This window comes from Schistocerca serialis, chromosome 11 (assembly GCF_023864345.2).
Source record: "Schistocerca serialis cubense isolate TAMUIC-IGC-003099 chromosome 11, iqSchSeri2.2, whole genome shotgun sequence".
Classification (NCBI taxonomy): domain Eukaryota; kingdom Metazoa; phylum Arthropoda; class Insecta; order Orthoptera; family Acrididae; genus Schistocerca; species Schistocerca serialis.
In genome coordinates this window covers 167051148-167075651 of record NC_064648.1, presented here as the reverse complement: position 1 = coordinate 167075651, position 24504 = coordinate 167051148, and the positions used below count along the sequence as shown (strand labels likewise).

The 24504-nt window shown below is 41.7% G+C and overlaps 1 protein-coding gene across 1 annotated transcript; it reads right to left on the bottom strand.

The window, feature by feature from the left end:
• LOC126427177 (ankyrin repeat domain-containing protein 23-like) lies at positions 1 to 23312 on the bottom strand. Its single transcript, XM_050089403.1, has 3 exons — positions 22732 to 23312; positions 7779 to 7928; positions 1 to 529 (listed from the first exon to the last, which is right to left on the bottom strand). The coding sequence occupies exons 1-3, from the start codon at positions 23139 to 23141 to the stop codon at positions 139 to 141; spliced, it is 951 nt and encodes a 316-aa protein (XP_049945360.1). The 5' UTR covers positions 23142 to 23312; the 3' UTR covers positions 1 to 138.
• Positions 23313 to 24504: the final 1192 nt, after the last annotated feature.

Sequence of the window (24504 nt, the reverse complement as noted above, 5' to 3'; positions counted from 1 at the left end):
TTAACTTTTCTGAATTGTTTATTTTAAAAGTAGCAGAGGTTACACAGAAAGCTTTATTTATTTTACTCCGTAGTCGTCTGCATTACACTCAGCTTGATCTTAGGATGTCTATGAGCGACTGGTGGTTGTTCCGCTCGGCTAGGTCCAGCGGCGTGTCGCAGCCGCCGCCTCTGCGCGGCCACGCCGTGCTGCATCGTGCAGTGGCGTGCTCCCACTTTGATCCATGGCGTTGTGGTCGGCAGAAGAAGCTGCCAGCAGCCGCACCACAGCTGCATGGCCTTTCCATGCAGCCAGATGGAGAGGCGTGTTCTGCCAGCGGTCCCTGGCGTTAACGCCTGCTCCTACCTCCAGCAGACGGGCCCCCACCTCCCCGTGCCCCATGACTGCTGCCCAGTGCAATGCTGTCCGCTTGTTCTCGTCCTTCGCCTCCACGTCCGCCCCCATTGCCAACAACGTTCGCACTTTGCTCACTGACCCCTCCTTAGCTGCCGCAATCAGCATCTCGCCCTTCATGTCTCCAGATAGATTTCTGCAACAAAAGGACAATACTAACAAATTTCTTCAAAGACGCACGTCTGAGGACGAAACACTATCGCAGAAGCAGAACTGTGATGAGTTCCAAGAACTCATGTCTCCAAGAAGGTTACCACAATACACTGGTGTCCAAAATTAAAGCAACAAACTGCGATTTCCCTGTCCTGTGTCTAATTCACGATGTGATCATGCATACTATCTACAGATGTCAGCACCATCGTGTTCTACACGGAAGATAGCATTCCAGTCTACAGACAACCAAGCTCACAATGAAGTCAGTGCACCTATGAAATGGGGTAGTGTTTTCTGGGTAGTGAGTCCCACATCCACAATCTCTGTAGGCACAGACGGTGGAGTATGGTACAGAGAAGACGCATGCCAGGCTCTCTGCAGTGGAGGGCCATAGGATGAATGGAAGGAGCACAATCACAAACTGAAGTGGCCTGGTGGCTCAATGTGGATCTTACTGTTGTTTCTCAGATGTGGCGATAGTTTGTAGAGACAGAAACTGTATCTCGAAGACGAGGGCAGGATCCAACACACATGTGTTGGATCCTGCCCTCGTCTCCGAGATACAGTTTCTGGCTAAAGGGCATCACGGTACTGCCTTACTACTGCATGGCAACTGGCATCACACCTCGCAGCATGCACTGGATGTGTTGTATCGAGGCAAACGTTATACAGAAGGCCTCAGCAGAGTAGCCTATATAGTCAGAGACCTGTTGTATATGAACCCCTGACACATCTCCACAGAGAGTAATACGTAAAGTCATCAACACGCCAACCGGATGGCCGAACCATGGGCCAATGTTATTTTCACAGGTGAATCCCAGTATGGACTGGAGAGTGATTAGCGCCAGATTTGCATATGGAGGGAACGTGGAACAGGATTTTCGAGCCCAAACATTAACAAGCCTGTTATCCAGAAGGATCTTTAATGGTGTGGGCAGCGATCACGTTGACACCTTGAACACCTCTTCATGACACTGTATGGGTGAATTGGCAAGGGTTATCTCCTGTCAGGTATCGTAACGAGATCTGGGGAACTGATATGCCATTGTTGCGAGGTGCTGTGGCCTCATAGGGATATGCCTCATACAGATCGGGTGATTGACGTTTTCTTGGAAGTAGAAGATATTGCACACATGGGAGATCCCAATTTGAATCCCATTGAGCATGTTGCAGATACACTAGGGAGACGGGTTGCATCACATAAGCATCCACAAACAATTCCATAAATCTTGTGAGTTGCTCTGCAGGAAGAATGATGTTATTGCCTCCACATGAGAGTGATGACTTCATTCGCAGCTTGCCCTGTTGTTGTCAGGGTAGTATCAGCCACAGGCGGTCACAAACTATGCTGAGTACATTAAACCAGTAGTCGAATTGAGTGTGCAGTTCTGTTAAGTTGGAAAAAAAACGAAGAACATTTTCGTCTACCATAGTGGTCAGTGCTAATAGACAAGCAACACTGCGTGAAATAAATGCAGAAATCGATATAGAATGTACGACTAACGTATATGTGAGGACAGTGCGGCTAAATTTGGGATTAATGGGCTGTGGTAACAGATGTCCAATGCTAGTACCTTTACTAACAGTATGGTATCACCTGCAGCTCCTTTCCTGGTCTCGTGACCAAAATGGTAGGATCCGAGACGGCTGGAAAAGCTTGGTCTGGTCAGATAAGTCTCGAATTCCATTGGTGAAAACTGATGGTGGTGTTCGAGTGTGACGTAGACCCCACAAAGCTGTGGACCCTAGTTGACAACAAGGCACTGTGGTGTTGGCTCCATAATGGACTCCATTTTCTCAAATAACGATATAATGAGCCACAACTGTCCGCAACTGATTTGAGGGACATTGTGGACAACTGGTGTAAATGATTTGGCCATCTGGATCGCGCAACATGAATCCCATAGAAGATTTATGGGACATAATCGACAGGTCAGTTCCTGTACAAAATCCTCCACCAGCAACACATTCGCAGTAGTGGGTGGCTCCAGGGACAGCACAGCAAAATATTTTTACAAGGGACTTCAACGACTTTTCGGGTCCCCGCCACGTCGAGTTGTCGTACTAGGCTGGGCACAAGAAGGTCTGACACGATATTAGGAGGTATCCCACAACTCTTGCCACATCAGTGAATGTAGCTGTATTCCTGTCTTTCTCTGAACATTTCTATATTTTCTTCTTTCGTCGATCAGTTGCAGTATTTCTTCTGTTACTAAAGGTTTCTTCGAAGTTAGCTTCCCTTTATCTGTGTTGTCTGTCGGTGATTTTACATTCTAGAGATGTACACTCTTCTTCAACTGAACAGCCTACTGTGTTGTTCCTTACCGCCATATCCACATCATTGGTAAGCTTCAAATACATCTCATCATTTCTCAGTACTGCATGATGATACATCCTTCTACACTGATACTTCTGGACGATTCTCTTGAACTTCACTCTACTCTTCATAATTATTAGATCTGTATTTACATCTGAGTACACCTTACAGTCCAATATCTGATTTCGAAATCTCTGACCATGATGTAATCCAGCAGGACTCTTTCAGTGTCTCTGGGTCTCTTCCAAGTATATTTTTTTGTCACACGATTCCTGAACAGAGTATTCGTAAATACCATCTCACATTGGTTGCACAACTCAATTAGACTTTCATCTCTGTCATCCCAATGCCAATCCCATATAGCTGATGACCCTTTCTGCTTCTCCTTCCCATGCAACCGCATTTTAATTTCATACTTTCTTTTCTCCTTTTTACTTGTGTCATTGGCATGTGTACCTGAACTGTCGCTGTCTGCATTCGTTTGATGTCGAATCTGGTGAGAGAAACTCTGTCGTTGAGAAGTTCACAGTAGTCCGCTCTCTCCCCTATTTTCCTATTCATAACGAACCCTGCTCCCAACATACCATTTCCTGCTGCTGATGATATACCTCAATGTGTCTTAAGATAAATGCTTAGCCTTTTCCTAGTTCACATCAGTGACCCCCAATGTATCTAGACTGGGCTTTTGCACTTCCGTTTTTAGACTCTAGCTTTGCAATTACAATCAAACTTCTGAATTCAAAGCTCCAAGTCATAGAATCTTATCCCACAATAACTTATTCCGTCTCTATTTCATAGTCACTTCCCCCTTGGCATTCAATTTGCAGAGATCCAAAAGGGTAACTTGTCCGGAATCTTTCCACAATGCAGATGGCATCATAACCGTTTTCCTGTTACTGTTATATTTCCTGTGGATGCAAGTTACGTGGTTTTAATTTATTAGATTCCATTGCCTTCTGCATCCTCATGTCATTGATCACTTTTGATTCTCCAGCTTTCTAGGGGCAGTTTACTACCTGAAGGGCAATAGAGTTCCTTGAAGCTCTATGCTTTCCTCCTCCCTCTTAGACCCTTCTATTATTGGTTGTCAGGAAGCTGATAACCTCGGCGATGAGCGCCTGTAGCCCCAAACACACACACACACACACACACACACACACACACACACACACACACACACAAACACACACACACACACACACACACACACATTCTTTGGCCTTTGTCAGAAAGATGGCGACTTCTTATACTGGATGACTTCTGCTGCCACTGCTCTTAATTTTTTTCAGAGGTTAAGCAGCGTCTGTGTTCGAATGTTTTCATTACTAATCAATGGCGCACTCCTAAACCATTGGTATATAACAGAAACACTGTCGCAGCATTTATTTGACTATCTTGTAAAAATGTGAAGTAAGTTGTTGAAGAGCTTTTTGAGATTCTTGGTGACAATGTTAAAAAACGTCTTTTCCCTTTGCAGTGGTATATACATTGACGGAAAAATATTGCAGCACGAAGAAGTAGTGTGACAGAAACGAAAGTTGGTACGTGTGTTTCTACATCTGAATGATGATGACTCTGTGGCAGTCGCGTCGCTTAAGAGTGGCGCTAGTAGTGCCATTATGAGGAAGCAAATCAAGCTTGTTGTAATTACACACTGTAACGAGCGTGAGCGTTAGTTACCTTTGAGATTAGATGCAGGAAGCTGATGTTAGTCAAAATTTCCTTCGACACGACAAAGACGCCGTTATGAACATCTCACAGAGATTAAACGAAATCTGTAATAGGGGCTATGAGAAGTTGGATGTTCCAACCGTGATGCATAAATATTTGACAGGCATGTAGCCACTATGCAGGCCTGCTGGCTGCGGTGATTCCACGAATATTCCGTCGCAAGAAGACTGGGTTCCAGACAGCCACTGAGATGGAAGACCATCGTGTTCACCGTATGACTCTGGCGCACTGTAATACATCTCCAGCAGCAGTTAGAGCAGCAGTTGGCACCAAGTAACATAATGAAGTATTACAAATCGGTTACTTCACGGACAGCTCCGAGCCAGATGCTCTGTAGCGTGTGTTCCACTGATCCCACACCACACCGTTTGGCACTTCAGTGGTGGCAAACTGAAGGGATTGGTCGAACTCTGTTGTATTTTCTGATGAAAGCTGGTTCAGCCTCGCTGCCGGTAATGACCATGTTTTGATTTAGAAGGAGGCCAGTTGGGGGCCTACAACCAACCTGTCTGTGTGTTAACACATTGGACCTAAACCTGCAGTCATGGTCTGGGGTGCGATTTTATATGACAGCAGGAACACTCTCGTTGTTATCCCACACACCTTGAGTGTAAATATCTGTTTCAATCTGCTGATTCGACCCATTCTGGTGCCATTAATAAGCAGCATTCCAGGGGGAGTTTTCCAACAGGATAACGCTAGCTCACTTACCGCTGTTGTAGCCCAACATGCTCTATAGAGTGTTGACATGTCTCTTGGCATGCTCAATCATCAGGTCCGTTCCCAGGCGAGCAGATATGGGACATCATCATACAGTAACTCCAGCATCATTCACAAACAGCATTACAGTCCCTGTACTGACCAACCAAGTGCATCTGACATCGAACTCCATTCCACAAACTCTCGTCCGATACTTGTGCAACACAATTCATGCATGTCTGCATGTTTTAATTCGACCTTCTCACAGTGTATGACCATTTCACGTTTCCAGTGGCTCATCTCACACCTACATTGACCTGCGATCTTGCAATGATAATCAGTTAAATATGTTACCCTGGCAAATGTATCCTTGATGTTTCACTACTCTGTATTGACAAGTTTTTGGTTTTGTGATTCTTTTCTATCAGTGTATTTATGATTGTAAACTATTTTTGTTTAAAGTTGTTGTCGCTTTTAGTCTTCAAAAGACTGTATTTTTTTTAGGTAGGACCTTTTATTAGTCACCACAACTGTCTGATGCCCAAGAAAAAAGGAAGCCTTCACTGTCTTCGCCCTGTACATTGTTATTCACATCAGTACCATGTTACGCTCGATCTGTTCCCCAGCCTGGTTTTCTTAACTCTCTGTCAACAAACTTTTCACTCCATTATCAAGTATTTTGTTAATATGTTTCATTTCCTGCTCTTTATGTTTTATTTCCGCATGCTGTTGTTTCCCTCTCGATTTTTAGCCAGCTTTCTCAACTTTTTATGTCAGTCTTTTTATGCTGAAACATTCTTCCCTTCCATGTCTTGTTTCTAAGTCAACCACAATAATTTATTTTCTACTTTGTTGTCTGCTGCTTTTCTACTGAGATTGTACTAATTTCGTGTCCAGTATGTGCAACGTAATTTAAAGACTATCCCTGAAATTGCATTCAGCGTTATTAATTATGCTGCATAATGAGTTTCTGGATTATCCACAAAGTATTCTTCCCTGTGCTCTCTATCTTTAGTCTTTCCTGCTACACTTCCTTATCGTCGGTTGTCTTCTTATGTTGAATGGCTGATGCTATTTGTGTACGAGAAATTAGGTAAATACCCGTCAGGCTATCTTATTTACATAATTTCACCATACCTTCTCTGTATCGTTCAACATTATCAGACCCATGGATGAACTTTTGTTGACTGCTTGTGCTGCGAAAGGCGTTCAGATTGGGATAAGTATTCTTATAAGTATTTGCTCAATTTGGCACAGACATTAAATCTAATGACATTGTACATCTGTGGCTGACCATAAAAGGTAATTAAAGTCCGAAATCCTTGAATAACTGGGAGAGATATGTTTTCTTAAGTCACCTGAAACATTACTTATCCCATTTTCAACGTTAAAATACTGGGTAACCTTCCTTATTTCCCCTTGAATAGGTACAGACTCCTCTATTGTCCAATAACTTGTTGGATTCTACTCTGATTAATTGTAAAAGCATGTTGAATACTCTGAATTGCCACTTTTGGGCCTGTAGAATTCAGCTAGCCACTGAAATGCATTTTGCAACAATATCAGTTCACTATCAGACTATCATTGTTTCACGAAGCGACAGTCAAATATCTGTGACTACCACTACAGATCAATAATTTCAAAGAAGAAAAGTGACGTGATGACGAATTTACGCTGAAGCTGGTCTGCACTGAATAAAAAGAAAACTTTTGCAATGTCAGCTGTAAAACTCCCTGAGCCACAGAGGGTTTTACAGCTGGCGAGATATGGCTGCTGTGTCCATCTCCACTCAACGATCCCCACGCATTACAATTGACCTGATTTTTATTGATCCAACATGCCTGCGTTAATCAGCAAGATATCGACAGTTTAGTAGAGGCTGATGTTGTCACGAATGATTTCCAAAAACTGCCACTAGAGGTTCTCACGTACATCTTTCGTAGTAGGGTAAGACATGGATCTCAACTGATTCTCCTCCCCCAGTGGTGAGGTTCCCACAGACCCTTGAGAGAATATCTCATTATAGTGTTGGGAGAGTAATCGCGGAAATGCAAGTGACGGTGGGAGTTTCAGAGATTCCTGGTTATTTGGTGAGGCAGCCCAATACTGAATAATACTGAACGTGGTTGCAAGTCAGAAGAAACAAACAAGATCCAGTCTCTGCAGAATTAATTCATAATATAGCAAATCATCGCCGAAAACACAAATTGCCTCTAACTCACCAACACAGTCGCTATCTTTGGGGAAGTATCTTACACAAGTAACTGCATTAAGTGGCTCAGTTGTGTTAGGAACTGAAAATACGTCACGATGCAGACCTGTAGATCCTTGCCTCGTCAAACAGCATAATTTATAAAAGAAATAACTTAATACCAGAACTATAACATCTGCTTCGTCAAAACATAAAGTAGCAACATTCGATTTCTTCACTTTAACACTGGGCTAACTGCCCAACGCGTAACGCTGTTATTGTGACAGAACTCACCGCAGGTGATAGACGGCAGCGTCGTCAGGCTGTGGAGTGGCCTGGGGAGTGGTGGGGGGCACAGCTGTGGCTGGGCTCCGGCCGTCGTCGCTGTGGCCACTGTGCGGCTGCGAGGGGGGGCCGGTCCTGCTCTCTCCAGCGCTTGGCGTGCTGCGCAGAAGGAACATTGCTTCGAGAAGGGTTTTCACATCGAAGCCAGTGGTCAGATTACCACAGACAGTACTGCTGAGGTACTGTCCCCACACAGATAATGGAACACACACTACCAAAGACAGTAGTGGGACAACTAAGGCGTTCAGCTAACCACTTCACACATTGCATCTCCTAATTTTCTCATACTTATAGGCTAGCATACTACACAGTATTTGGTGCAAAATAAAGCACAAATGAAAGGCTCATACTAAGCTCAACAAGTATGCTTATGATAACTATTAGTCAACATAGTTTCAATACATAACAATATAAATCACAAAGATATTTGAATGACAGTATCCCTCCAATGCACTTAATGTAGTGCTGTCGTTATGGGATGGTGTTCCTAGCTCGTGTGTTATGGGGGGTAGGATGTCAAGCCGGCCGACTTGGAACAGGAGAGACACCAGAGGACATTTTAGTTTCCACAGTCTATACTTTTACAAATAAAATCATAAAACTTCGTCAGAATGTCCAGCAAGGATTCAGTATTCACACTCATAGCAGTGGAACTGCAAAAACATAAAGAAAAAATTTTTTTTACATGTGAAATTTCATAATTTTTCATCTTCCTATCGGCTGCAGCTGTCGCTATAGGTACACCTTTCTTCATAAGTAAGAGAGATCTTTCGATGAATCTTGCACGGCATACAAACCATGCTTACAGGTACATGAAACTCTAGAATTTATTTAATTTATGAAAAAATGAATGTGCTGTAGCATTTTTAACTTCATCTTTAGAGAAAACTCAAGTTTTATAGTTATATTACCTCAATTTTTAGCACAGTTTTTAATCGACTTGCAAAATTATAGAGATTTGCATTAAGGAGTTCGTGTTTAATGAGCATACCAAGTTTGAAAGTAATAGGATACTTATTATGAATGTTACATGCACCTAAGTTAAGAAATGTCTGTTTTGCGGAAAATGGCCATTAAAGTTTCTGCTTGTGTGTATCATTCCTTTAGAACTGTCCAGCACTATAAGCAAGTTCTTTTCCATTTTCTTAGTCGGTTTTCTTTCTTTTCACATTCCTGATTTTATCACCTCCAAAAATAATTTATCTCCTTTCACTACACACTCTCTATCGCATACAAAGCTTTGATGCAGTTCACTCCGGTCTTTATTCCCATTTTCTCTAAAACATATTTCTTGCTTTGCACACAATCATTAAAACATGAAACCGCGTCATAAACACAAATAGCAACTGCATTTTGTCCAACAAAAATGGTTTTAGGCAATATTTCCCATACACATTGGTTAAAACTTTCATTTGGTTTTTGGGTGCCACCATGAACACATTTCTTCAATAAGTTTTCATTTGCAAGGTCCCTGATATAGGTTTGGTGGCTTCCATTAAAGTCCTGAGCCATTGGTGTCACATTTGTTGCAGCACCCTTTGCTCTGTATTTGTTGCCCTGGTGACTTTGTGTAGGATTCAAGCTGTGCAAAGGGGTTTGGCTTGTAATCACTAAAATGTATATTTTTTATACATCGTACTATTCAGGAAGATATGCGGTACAAAATACGCATATCTTTAAAAAATCAATTTTCTAAAATTTTTGACATTCTCCCCTTAGCAGTCACGAATCCGACTGTTGGGGGAAGAATCTGGAGAGACGTGTGCTAAAAATCTTTTTCGGTTGTTTCGTCCCTGTTGTGTGTAAGAATGATACGAAAATAAACCTAGAACACGAAGAAATGGGATACAAATTACAAAGGGGAAATTATACCAGTGATATGATGTTGTGCAGTGTTGTTAGTTCGAGGGATGTCGGTTCCTAAGATTATCGGTGCATTCATATCGCAAATTAATTTGTACTTCTACTTGTACTCTAAACATCACCATACACTTATTTTTTCTCCAAAATGTAAGTAATATATACAGATTGAGTTATCCCACCATCTTTTACACATTACAAACATAGAAATTCTTCTACAGAATAGGAGTTGTCAAGGAGAGACTTTTTCAGTTTATTTTCACATTTCACCTTGCCATATGTTAGACGTTTTATATCACTGGGTAAGCTGCCAAAAATTTTTTTGCAGCTTTGTACACCTCCTTCTGTGCTAAAGACAACCTTAATGTTGATTAATAAATGTCATTTTTCTGCTAGTATTGTAATTATGTACCTCATCGTAGCTTTTGAACTGTAGTGGATTATTTACAAAAAAATTCATAAGGGAGTAAATATACTGTGAAGCAATGGTCAGAATACCCTACTCCTCAAACAGATGTCTACAAGGTGATCACGGGTAAGCACCACATATTGTTCTCGCAGCACGTTTCTGGGCAGTAACCTCAGATCATTATTCGATATGACATTACTGAATGTAAATAAGCAAAATATGTAAACTTACTGATTTCTATCTCTTCAAAATTTGCTATGACTAAGTTAAAACGTGGCTAAACTAAATTGTTTTAGGGGTTCCGAAATTTGTGTTTTTTCCAATTTAAATTCTCATCAATATGGGCACCACAGAATTTTTAATTTCCCACTATATGAATTATTTCATCACAACATGTTACACTTATCACTGGTGCAGTACCCCTGGAGGTATAGAACTGAATAATATGTGGCTTTGTGAAATTCAGGGTGGGACCATTCGCAGAAAACCAGTCAATGATACTTTTGAGAACTTTGTTCACCGTTTTCCCAATTTCTGCACGTATACTGGGAGTGATTACCATATTGGTGTTACCTGAAAAAAGAACTAGTTCTGCTTGTTGTACATTAGACTGTAGATCATTTATATATGTGAGAAACGCTAGTGGACGTAAGATTGAACCTAGGGGAAACCCATACGTGATTTCTCCCCTGCCAGAATTATGTCCCTGGATTCTGTTTGTTGAATTACTAATAAGTACAAATTTTCGCATTCTTTTGGTCAGATATGACATGATCCATTGGTTGGCTATACCATCAATCCCAAAAAACTTCAATTTATCAAGGAGTATACTATGATTTGCACAATCAAATGCTTTGGATAGGTCACAGAAAATACCTACCAGTACTATTTTGTTATGTAATGCTTGTAATATCTGGTGTGTGAACATGTAAACAGCATTCTCAGTAAAGCAACCGTTCTGAAACCCAAATTTTGATTTTCTGAGGACATTATTGTTGCCAAGATGTAATACTCTTTTAGAATACATCTCATTCTCAAACATTTTGGAAAATGATATCAGCAGTGATATAGGTCGGTAGTTACTGATGTCTCTCTTATCTGTGAAATAAAAAGTGTCGACATTCCAATTCGAAACTGAACGCTATTCATTCTGTGAATCCCAAGAAGAGCGAAGTCACGGATTGAAACAAGTGTGCTGTTACGAGTCACTGTTCCATAACTAATAATTCGCTGCCTGACAGATAAATTGAAGCATACAGGGAACACAGTCAGAGGTCGCTGTGGCTTTTCCGTGACGCGCCGGGAATTCTGCATCAAGAGGATCGAAGATAACAAGAAGAATTCGCTTCAGCAGAGGAGGTTCGATCCGAACCAGTTTTGTCATACAAATATTCATGCACAATAGCGGTAACAAGAAAAGGATGTATGTAAATTTACGAATGCTGAATGCTGAATACATGTATTGAATATTGAAGGTCTGTTTCTATTAGAGCCGGTTAAAGTTCACACAGGATATGTGTATCTTCCATTTTTTTTCAATCATTCTTTCAAAATTTACTTTTTAATTATTTAAACAGCAAATATTTATTCAGATTTCCAATATATATCACATTTCTAGTCCCCCCGCCACTATTCAATGGCAACCGTGACACGATGGCGCCGAGAGGAATGTGAACAGACCTTTCAATTCTTGAAGAAAAAAATTTTTTTAGGTAAATGATCCATTTCAGCTGAAAAAACAAAATTCATGACAAATACAAAAAAATGCACCAAAATACATAGAAACACAAATAGGTAAAATAGAACGAGTAAATAAATTTAAATACCTTGGAGAAACTATACAACAGATTGGACTAGAATAATCTGGAATAGATGTAAGAATTAACAAAATGGAAAGAGCATATGGTTTGACCAAAAATATTTACAACAAGAAATGTATATCTATAAAAATAAAACTAAAACACTACACCACAGTGGTACAACCAGAATGTTTATATGGATCTGAATGTCTAACGATGAACTACAAGATGGACAAACTAGAGGTACTGGAAAGAAGGATTATTAGAAAAATAATGGGTACAATGAAAACCGCAGATGGTTGGAAAATAAGAAGTAATGAGGAGATCTACAAAAATATAGAGAAAATATCTGCAGTAATGGCCAAACGAAGATTAACCTTTTTTGGACATCTCCACCGAAAGAATGGAAATAGACCAACAAAACAAATACTGCTATATTTCTGGAAGAAGAAATCGACAATAGCATGGATTACAGAAGTAAGAAAAAATCTTGAAAGAAACAACATAAAAGAATCAGAAATAGCAGAAAGAAACCATTTTAAAAACAAAATACTAAATTTGGAAGGCTTTCAAAGGAGAAGAAATAAAAAATCGTGAACAGCATGGACAGAAGAAAAGAAGAGACTTCATGGGGATGAAATGAGGGAATCCTGGAAAAATAGGATACAACAACAATGGAAGAAGAGGAACTGAAGTTGTTAACGTGATCCTAGTAAGTCAATACGATTGTAAAAAAAAAAAAACAAAAAAATCGATTTTATCGTTACAAAGAACTAATGAGGCCTTTGTTGGATTTTTACACGTCCGTGAGGTTGAAACTATTAACAACTTGAAGGAGCAAATTAAAATGAAATTCTGCCTACGAACGAGATGTGCTGGGAATGCGAATTTCAGCGGTTAAAGTAGGAAGTTGCTACGCTGTATGCTTATATGGCCCTGCTTGGCGCCGTCTCTCTCGCAGTAGATCCTTGTTCCTTCCAATTAATATCCTTTACGGAAAGTGGATTTCTATAGAAAAGACGAAGATATGTGTAAAGTCAACATTTAATTGAAGGATACGATTCAAACAAAATTTCATGTTTAAAATTATTTTCCTTTCATAATTTTAATAGAAACTGTTCAGAGTGGAGTCAAAGGAAATGGCCATTGTTGAAAATTCATTACAAAATGCAATATGCCAAGATGGCGGAAATTCGAGCTTGTCAACATTTGAAGGTCACGCACCAACTCGTGAACTGGCCAATGACTACCAAAACGACGAGGTTGGCGTCCCATTATTAAAAAATTGTGATACTGGTAATATAACTAGTCATGAGGCCGCTCATATGACGCTCTATGAGCCAATTTCTGAGGTCTCACCGGGAAACATTTTCTAAAGTAGAGAATCTGACGTGCGCAATAGCGAAAATTTCTTTGATTATCTGCTCACGACGTCGCGGACGCAAGCACAGGAAACAGTTCACAAAAGCAATGCAAATACCAGTGAAACACACACTCTGACACAGCTAATGCAGCTAATAACACAACAGTTTGCACAGCAAAACCAGGCGTTTAACGATTCCAAGAATAGTATTAGTCAACAGTTGAGAGAGGTGGGCAAAAATGTACGCACTGAATTATCTGACGAATTATCCGGTAAGTTCACAGAGCACGGTAAACAACTAAAACAAGAAATAATTACCGACATGTCCCGCAATATAAATATGTTAACCGAAAAGGTAAGATCCGCAAATTGTAATCGGGAACAACTTGCAGGTGAGTTGCAAAACCTCAGTAAAGCATTTAGTCAAGTTCAGGACACGCAATCCCATGTGGATGCGTCGGTAAAAAATGTGGCGAACGTAGTCAACGAGCTGCAAGACGTATGCAAAAACCTAACTACAGAAATACAAAACTTGAGTCTAAGAGTAGATCATTTTAGAGTCAGAATTTGCTAAAAACAGAGAGGTATGCTATGTGTAGATGTAAAGGAAGTAACTGAAAAAGCTGAAGCCGGGATGCTGGAGAAGGGCAGCACCCTTGCTGGAAAGGTAGTGTCAGAATGCAAAATCTATGTTGGTACTGTAAAATTTGTACATTTGTGGTAAGATCTTATGGGACCCAACTGCTTAGGTCATCGCTCCGTAAGCTTATACACTTAACTAACTTACTTACGCTACGGACAGCACACTCGCCGATGCCCGAGGGAAGATTCGAACCACTGACGGGGGGAGCCGCGCGGACCGTGACAAGACGCTTTAGACCGCACGGCTACCCCGCGTGGCCCTTATGTAAATCCTGCAGGGCTCTTTAGAGCTCTAAAAGAGACGTAAAGCCAACTTCTTGCTAAAACAGACTAGGGTTATAGGAAGCAGAGGAAAGGTTGCGAGGCAGTGTTGCTAAAACTACGGACATTCCAAAACAGCATATGACAGAAAACAAAGCTATGCTCTTAGATGCCTTCACTGGTTACCAACAATTCAGGATTAGCCCTTAGAAGGGAAATAGCGAAGGTTGCACAATGCAACTTGCAACTTGCCGGCAGTTGCACCTGTCGAGCAGGCGCAGTTGCCATGGATACGCCACAAGCGACCATAAACACGACTGTCACTGACAGCGCGGCCTGTTTGTCAACATTACTTGCAGATGAATGATTACTTACGCATCGACATTCCCGATATTTGCTTCTGAATGGAAAAGAACAGACCCTGTGGTCTTTATCAGAGCATTTCGACATGTTTTACCTCGTACCTGGACCGAAGCCCAGAAAATTAGATTTCTTCTTGGATACACACAGGGTGACGTTCTACTGTAAGCTACGGACATATCGGAACGTTGCCAATATTATGAACGGAATGAGACGGCATTTCTGAGTAAGTATTGGTCTGAGGCCGTACAAGAGAGGCTCAACGTGAAGTATTTAACCCAGCTCCGTTCAATAGCAAGTATGGAAGCTTACGAGGATATTTTGAAAAATATTTGAATAAAACTAGGTCTGGACGAACCAGCTAAATTTTCAAAAAAATTTAAAGAGCCGTCTTCCTGCCCACGTTAGGGAAAAACTCATTAACATCCCGTAAATCGACACCGAATACTTTCTATCTCTACTGGACTCAATAGATTTGATAAACGAAGAGATACCAGTACAACCTAAGCCTGTTAATAACCCGATAGCGTCACAGAGATTTACGGATAATGGTAACGATAATCACAACGGCAATGGAGAAAGTCGTAAATGTAAAGGCGCATATAAGAGAAATGGGCAAAACTTTAGCAAAAACAACTACAACAGGCGCGTAGCGTAAGGCCAGCCTGTACAGTATGTACAGACACAAGCCACCGGCAACAGTCAGCCGATCGTTGGCAAACGCAAAACAATAGCAGACAACCAAATAACCCACAGACAGCGGAATGCCGCCAGAAATGTAACGCAAATATGCTGAATAACGCTCAGAGGCAAAGAGAATTTCAGTCGGAAGCCTCACAGGATACTAAGCGGTGTAATCGAACACCAACACTCCACACAGTGGAAGCTACACCTAACTCAGAGGCCGATGCCATCGCGACGCCAGAAAACTTGAACCGGTCACGGTAGGCCCCCGTTCCGTGACCTTGGAGGGGAGTGGGGCACATGTTTGATCGACACTTGCTTCATAAGGTTACTTTGAATAAAGAGGTTTAGGGTAGCATGTACAGCTCAAAGAACAGATCGTGCTTGCCCTAGCTGTCAGCGGCACATGTCACTGTGTCTGTCTCTGATCTGAGCAGCCCATCATTGTGTCCGTCACTAGAACGGAACCTGCTGCGGCCACAGCTAATGTTCATCTTTCTTCAACCACTTGATAGGCTAACGTAAATAACAGCTTGCTGTACACATGCAATTTAATACAAATGACGACTGCAAATAAGACCAAAATAATTCACAAAGCTATGAACGTCTTGGCTATTGCAGGGTTTTTGGAGGCTAACTTACGTGCTGACATACTCAGTTTAGTACGGTGATTTGATGAAACTCTTACGAGAATTTTACGAAAGCAACGTGAGCCACCAGAAAATGCTATTGCTAGTTTCAGTGTCTGTGTTTAAGAGCCTACTATGCAATGTCCTTCAGACATGCATGCATGCCTGAAAAAACAGATGCTGCTGTGATCTACAGCTGTGTAAAGTACAGGAAACTTATTCACAATGGCGAATACGTCACTCCAACTGCACAGTTTACTGTTGACGTATGAAACTTGATACCAGACCTGGACAGGAATCAGAATTTCCCACTGTACATGAGTGGTCGCCGTAACCACTTTGTCTATGCGAGCGTGCTTCAGTGCCCGACCCAAAACTCGACACATCACCGTGAGTTTCCATGTCTTGCTGTAGAACAGTCACTGTAACACTCACACAGGAAGAAACACACTTATTGTGGTTGCGGCCTTTGCCTGGGCATGTAAATACTACTCACAGTGCCTGTGTTTAAAAACCTTCTATAGCATGTCCTTCAGACAAGGATTCATGTCTGAAGCAACAGACGAAATGTGTTCAAGTTGAGAATACGATCACATTCCAGCTCTGTAATTTATTCGTGACGTATGAATATTTGTGCCAGACTGGGATCCCAACATGGGTATCCCACTTCATGCGAGCAGTCGCCTTAACGACCTCTGCTATTCGAGCATACTTCCAGGTTCCGGGTTCGAGTCTCAGTCTGGAAGAAGTTTTACTATGACGCAAATATACAGGATGAATCGCCTAAAACTTCGACTGAAAAGAATGGTGGATATTGGAAGTGCTATTCATGTGCTGCTCTCATACAGTGGATTGGAACTGCGGGGCTCGTATTGTTAGCTATACAAAAGATTATATTAGTAACTAGGAAGTGTATTATTAGTGAAAAGTTACACTTTTCGAAATACAGTAGATCAACGCCTATTGACATTAACAAATTAGAAGTAGAACAAATCAGATGTCACTGGTGTTTGTTGAGGATTATGGTGCGAGTCGTTTTCGAGATACAATATTCTGAAAAGTTTCGACACTGACATTTATTTGTGATATTCAACCTGCTTCGTTGCTAGGTACAATGTTGTTAAGTTTGCTTACTGAGTGCTTGTGTGCACCTTGAGTGCATTTCGACTTGCTGTTCAGGTAGTGTCTGAGAATCCAAGCAGTAGGTCGTGAGTGAATAACGGGATTTACCAATGCAGATAATGCCGGCATCTGTATGACGTATGGAGAGTGTAGGAAGAATGCATTTCTCTCTCGTACAGTGTATGTGGAGAGATATCCCAATAAACATCGGCCACCTCAGCAATTAGGGCCAATGGCCTTGCCGCAGTGGTAAAACCGGTTCTGGTCAGATCACCGAAGATAAATGCTATCGGGCTGGGCTAGCACTTGGATGGGTGACCATGCAGTCTGCCTAAAGCTGTTGGCAAGCGGGGTGCACTCAACCCTTGTGAGACAAACTGAGGAGCTACTTGATTGATAAGTAGCGACTCCGGTCTCGGAAACTGACATACGGCCGGGGATAGTGGTGTGCTGACCACATATCTCTCCATATCCGCATTCAGTAACGCCTGTGGGATGAGGATGACACGGCGGCCGGTCGGTACCGTTGGGTTTTCGTGGCCTGTTCGAAAGGAATTTAATTTGCATCTTAGCAATTATTTATCAACCTCCAAGTTCATTAACTGAAAGAGGTAATGTAACACATAGACAACGTAACAGAAAGAAAAAAGTGACGACAGAAGAGGGGCAATTTAATGTGCTTCCTGATGTTCCAGATTAGCTGCCGTGTAATCGCATGAGGACGTGGCATGGGTCAGGCAATTGTCGTACGTATTGTCCCTCGACATATGTTCCATTACCATCACATCTCTCTCTCCATCAAGAACTGCATGGAAATTATTATGACAAACGTGTTACCTTCTATACATGGGCCTTAAGACAGAATACTCCAGGTGTATCATGTATCTTGTTCAGTGATGAAGCCACAGTTAATAAACATGGCCAAGTAAATCATCGACACATACCCTGTGGTCTGTTGACAATCGCTGTCGGCTTCGTCAGATGGAGCGTCAGCATCCATGGAATGTAAACATACAGTGGGATAGTGAACTGCCAGTTCACAGGTCCGTTTTTCATATACGCCAATCTGAATGCGAACAAGTATCACAGCTGCCATCATCCATGGATGCTCTGCTCTTCCTCTGCAGACTAGGAGGAACCTGTGGTACCAACATGATGACTGTTCAGCCAATAGCGCACGAAGTACTGCAGTATATCTTCACGAATTCTTTCCAAATTGCCGGATTGGATGCTGAGGACCTGTACCTTGGCTGTCCCACTCCCAAGATTTTACGCCTGTAGACATTTTTCTGTGTGGAAAGCAGAAACTCTCTGTCTACGGGGACATACAGACTACAGTCGATGATATGCAGCGACGTATTACTGCAGCCTTCTTGGACATCTCCGCTGAAATGCTAGCATGTATGGAAAGGTCGTTGAAACCAGACCGGAACTGTGTTTTGCCGTTGCTGGTGCTGCTTTTGAACCCAACCTGTGATGGTCAACTGCCTCGTTGCTGGCCAGAATCCACATAACTCTTGTATGCACTTCTGCTTTTCTTTATTGTGTGCTACCACAGACACTCTGACCTGTAGATTGAGAAGGAAGAATGAGTAAATGAAATTAAAAAGGAGATTTTATCCTACGTTCAGAGCCAAATAAGTCAGTGGGAGAACTTGAAAGCAACACAGCATGCGGTGTAGATGACGTTCCGGCGGAAATCTTAAAGAGTTTAAAAGAAACAGGCAAAAATGAGTTGACCTCTCTCTGCAACTACATCTACGACAAATGTGAATGGGCAGAAGACTTTCTCGTAAGTATAATAGTCCCAATCCCAAAGACTAATTATCCTAAAAAGTGTAAAGACCACGGGACAATCAGACTCATACCGAAGGTAGCAAAAGTAGTTCTTCGGATTCTAAATAGGAGGCTATATGGAACACTGCAAGAAACACTTGGTGAAGAACACTATGGTTTCGTAAGGGGAAAGGTGAACACGAGATGCCATTGGGGTTCTAAGAACCATCAGCAAAAGATACATAGAAAAGAGCATAGAAGTGTATGCTGTCTTCATAAACCTTGAAAAGACATTTGATAGAGAGCAGTTCGATAAGCTGTTAGGTCTTTAGAAAAAGAAGGGAATAAAGTGGAATGTGAGAAGACTGATGGCAAATCTGTACCTGGATAAGAAAGCTTGGGTACGAATAGGTAATGAGATGTCTGGAGACAACAGGATTGGGAGAGTTGTTAGACAGGGCTGTTGTCTCTTGCCGATCTTATTTAACATCTGTCAGAAGGAAGCACTGGAAAGCCGACAAGAGGCGTCAGGATAGGTCGACAAAATATTGAATGTATAAGATTTGCAGATGACATGGCGATCCTCACAAAAAATCAAGAAAAGCTGACTCAAGTGCTAAATGACTTGAATGAAGTCTTTGTAGTATATGATATGACAATTAATAAAAAGAAAACCAAAAGCATTGCCATAAGCCTAAAGAAAAGAAAAGTAAAAATTAACTTGGAGTCAGAAATCATAGAACAGGTAAGAGCATTCAAGTATTTGAGAACTTGGATTAAAGAAGATACGGACTGACAACAAGATATCAAAGTGAGAATGGCTCGGGCGGAACACGCATTTCGAAAGCAGAGAAGACTCTTAACTAGTTGTTTAAACAAGGAATTAAGGAAGCGACTAGTTAAGTGCTTAATATGGAGCATGGCCTTGTATGGAGCAGAAACGTGGACTTTGATAAAGCAGAATGAGAAGAGAATTAAAGCTTGTGAAATGTGGATATGGCGTGGAACGAAGATCAGCTGGACTGATAAAGTTAGGAATTACTCAGATATACTGAGGAGAGTTGGAGAAGAACGGAGGATGCTTCTAGCGATGTAGGACAGGAAACTAAACTGGATAGGCCACAATCTAAAAAGAGATTGCCTTCTAGTAGAGACAACTGAACGTTTCCTTCTGGGAAAGACAAGGAAGGGCAGAAGAAGGTTTCAGATGCCGAATGATGTCTGCGGGCCACAAGGTGGGTACCAAAGAATGAAGAGAAACGCAGCAGACAGAGAAGCATGGAGGGCTAGGCAGTTAAAACCCGCTGCAAGGCAGACAACCCAAAGATGATGATGATGATGATGATGATGACCACAGCTATAAGTTTTGGCGTGGGGACTTTTCAAAATACGATATGTCGTAATTGAGTCACATAGAATCCTACACCAAACAGCATCGACATTCTAATTTACCTTACTTTTTGTTGATTAGTATCACTGGCATTGTTCCTTTTAAGGAATTGAATGTTTTCACCAAGAAAACCCATTCTATGTATTATTACAATCTATTGATATATTTTGTTGATTAGTATCACTGGCATTGTTCCATTTAAGGAATTGAATGTTTTCACCAAGAAAACCCATTCTGTGTATTATTACAATCTATTGATAAGTGAATAACACGAGTCCCTCACTATTAATCAATTTTGTGAAACTGCACATCAATTGTGCTTTCTATTTTTACATCATTTGCAAGTTTCCAGTGATTCACCCTATATTGTGTACTTGGCGTGTCATTGTATTAGCAGTTGCAAATGCATTTCTTGTATTTCATACAGCTGTCGGTCATAGCAGTGTGTGTTCCCACAGATATGCATGCATGTATGGAGGATATTCCATAACAAATAAAGACACTGGAAAATTTTTACATGTCTAGGAAAGACCATGACAATAATAAGTAAGTTTCTTTCTGAGTGAGAATCAAAGCATTTGTGCAAATGCAGGATGTGGACACATGGTGAAGTTTGGAGGTCTGGAAGCGTGCTTGGATAGCTGAAGTGGTTGAGGCAAGCTGTCCCATAAAGTGGCAAGCCTAAGCTCGAGCTCCACTGCAACACAAATTCTAATATGTCGTCAGAGAACTGTACAGCTGGAGTCTCATCCTACTTGCAGCTGTAAATACATTACTTACATGATGTGATCAAAAGTATCCAGACACCCTCCAAAACCATGAGTTTTTCATATCAGGTGCACTATGCTGCCAAGTACTCTATATAAGCGACCTCAGTTGTCATTAGACATCGTGAGATAGTAGAATGGGGTGCTATGCGGAACTCACGGACTTCGAATATGGTCATACGTCTGTACCAGAGATTTCCACAAGCCTAAACATAACTAGGTCCACTATTTCCGATGCGATAGTGAAGTGGAAACGTGAAGGGACATATAAAGCACAAAACGTTCAGGCCAACCTCGTCTCTTGACAGACAGAGACTGCCGACAGTTGAAGAGGATGGTAATGTGTAATAGGCAGACATCTATCCAGACCATCACACAGGAATTCCAAACTGCATCAGGATCCATTGCAAGTACTATGACAGTTATGTGGGAGGTTTGAAAACTTGTATTTCATGGTCGAGCAACTACTCATAAGCCACACATCACGCTGGTTAATGCCGAACCACGCCTCGCTTAGTGTAAGGAGCATAAACGTTGGACTATTGAACGGTGGAAAAAACGTTGTGTGGTGTGACGAATCACGGCACACAATGTGGCGACCCGATGGCAGGGTATGGCTGGTGAACGTCATCTGCCAGTGTGTGTTGCGCCAACAGTAGAATTCGGAGGCGGTGGTGTTATGGTGTCGTCGTGTTTTTCGTGGAGGGTTCTTGCACCCCTTGTTCTTTTGTGTGGCAATATCACACCACACTCCCATATTCATGTTTTAAGAACCTTTGCCACTGTTGAAGGGCAATTCAGGGATGGCGATTGTATCTTTCAACACGATCGAGCACCTGCTCACAATACACGAGCTGTGTCAGACTGGTTAGACGAGAATAACGTCTTTGTAATCGACTGGCTTGCACAGGGTCCTGACCTGAATGCTATAGAACACCTTTGGGATGTTTTGGAACGCCGTGAACTCCGTGAAAAATGGGCCCAAAGAAACCTTCCAGCAGCTGTTATGAAGGCTGAGGATGGGCCAACACCATATTGAATTCCTGCATTACCGATAGAGGGCGCCACGAACTTGTTTGTCATTTTCAGCCAGGTGTATAGATACTTTTCATCACATAGCGTATACAAGAAACTGGATATTGTAAGTAGGCTGTTTAGGTTTTTATATTGGTAACGCCACGTAGCGCTCTGTATGAAAATCACTGGCTGTGCTGTGTGCAGTCTGTGGCTAGTTTGCATTGTTGTCTGCCATTGTACTGTTGGGCAGTTGGCTGTTAACAGCGCGTAGCGTTGCGCAGTTGGAGGTGAGCCGCCAGCAGTGGTGGATGTGGGGAGAGAGATGGCGGAGTTTTGAAATTTGTAATACTGGATATAATGAACTGCTATATACATTATGACTTTTGAACACTATTGAGGTAAATACATTGTTTGTTCTCTATCAAGATCTTTCATTTGCTAACTATGCGTATCAGTAGTTAGTGCCTTCAGTAGTTTGAATCTTTTATTTAGCTGGCAGTAGTGGCGCTCGCTGTATTGCAGTAGTTCGAGTAACGAATATTTTTGTGAGGTAAGTGATTTGTGAAAGGTATAGGTTAATGTTAGTCAGGGCCATTCTTTTGTAGGGATTTTTGAAAGTCAGATTGCGTTGCGCTAAAAAAATATTGTGTGTCAGTTTAAGCACAGTCATGTATAATTTTTCTAAGGGGACGTTTCAATATCAATAGTAGTGTATTTTACGATGCAGGCACATCTAATTACACTTAGTGGTGGACATTTTAGGCTTGTCAGTACGCACACGTAGAGCTGTGTAACATAGATGAGCAGCTTGTCTCATGCTTACCTGGTGTCTGTCGGTGTCTCTGCAATCAGGTGAACCAACTCCACAACAGTTTGTGGGTCGTTGACTACAGCCTCATCCCAGCCCTGCGTCGCCATCACACTGAGCAAGTGGGCCTTTATGAAGGCGACGGCAGCCTGCTTCAGCATGTTAGCGGAGTGCCTAATCGCGAGAACACCTGTGGCTGATGCAGTCTCGACAGACAGCTGCGCGGCCACCTGTTGCTCGCACTGCACCTTCAGTACTGACAAGCCGTATTGATCAGCGGCGACCAGCAGCTGCGGCGCCATGCTGGGCAGCTGTGGGGGCTGGAGGGTGTAGAGGTGTGCCAGCACCTGGCGCAGCACAGGGCCCTCTATGTCGGAGAGTGCGAGCTGGCTGCTGCTGGCCTCTAAGGTGAGACGACGGAGCATGCCCGCAAACACAGCGCTCCTGGCGGCCAAGATAGCCCTGTGTACCACTAGCTGTGTATTGTCCCCGGCCAGCAGAGTCACCACAGCGCCGTCTCTGGCGTCCAGCAGGGCACCCAGATCCACGGCCGTGGCCTCCTCAGCCTCATGAACTCGTCCCACTGTTAGGGCTTCTGGAACACGGTGTCACTGAGCAGTCCTTTGCCCTCATTCAGTACCCTCTACACTTGTATGAGCCACAATCAAATCTGTATAAACCTCCAGTTGGGATCTGTTTCCAATCACACGCCATTTGCAACAATATGATATACTTTCTGTGTCAGACTGATGCCACAAGCGAATAGATGCAAATCATTAAAAAAACTGTTTCGGTAGGTATGTAACAGAAAATGTTTATTTAAAAAATCATTACACCCACATTTATTAATGTAGAAATCTAAAATTTTCCGTGCATAAAGCAAATGAGCAGCGTTTTAACAGAAAAATATATTGAAATAAGCAGGATTAATAATTTGCAATTAATTTGAATTTTTAATTTTTATTGTTTTCTTATAAAAAGCCATAACTTATATTCTAACCATGCAATTAATCTGAAACTTTTATTGTAGTGTTCTAAGAAGGTTATAAGACCATTGAACCGCAGTTATTAATCTATGGCACAAACTGTGTCATTAAGAAAGTTTTTAATCTTGCACATCCAAAATTAACTTTTTCTACATATAATCATCTAAAATTACGAATGTATTTGGAGGATCTCGAATTTTTTAGTTCCGAGGAGACAGCAGTACGTGGCGAACACTTCACGAAAATTTCAAAGCATTAGAGCATATACTTTTTGATAAAAGGTTTCTAATAAAGTAAAAATTGTGAAACAGAGGAAATGATGTTCAACGTTTATCTTCTCATATTTAAACATGCAATAATCTTACCTCAATTTTAAAATCCTCCATACTGATATTCCTCATCCTTCAGGTTTCTCTTCTCTCCTCTTCGAATCTCCCTGGCCTGCATTTGCAGCTAAGACACTGATCTGTTAGCTTTCTCGATGGTGTAAAATGCTTTTCTTGTAAACACATCAAGATATATACCAACACTCTTCAGAACTTCAATTCTGCCATTATTTCCGTTATTGTGACATATAACTGCATAATAGACACCTATTTTGAGTACTTCAAGTGCACAGAATGTCCCTTTTGAGCATCTAATCCAAATTAAATAACTGAGGCTTTCATTTTCATTTTGTGTCTCTCCATGAAGACACTTCCTAAATAAAGAAGGTTTTACAACAAACCTGAATGTGGGTTTAAATGCATTCATAACATGTTCTGGTTATGAGTGTTTATGTAAATACGTCTCATTTCTGTTA

Coding starts and splice junctions, on each gene's coding strand:
- LOC126427177 (XM_050089403.1), bottom strand. CDS start 23,141: ATGCTCCGTCGTCTCACCTTAGAGGCCAGCAGCAGCCAGCTCGCACTC. Junction 7,929..22,731: donor GAGACACCGACAGACACCAG/GTAAGCATGAGA, acceptor CCTTCTGCGCAG/CACGCCAAGCGCTGGAGAGA. Junction 530..7,778: donor GCTGCCGTCTATCACCTGCG/GTGAGTTCTGTC, acceptor CTTTTGTTGCAG/AAATCTATCTGGAGACATGA.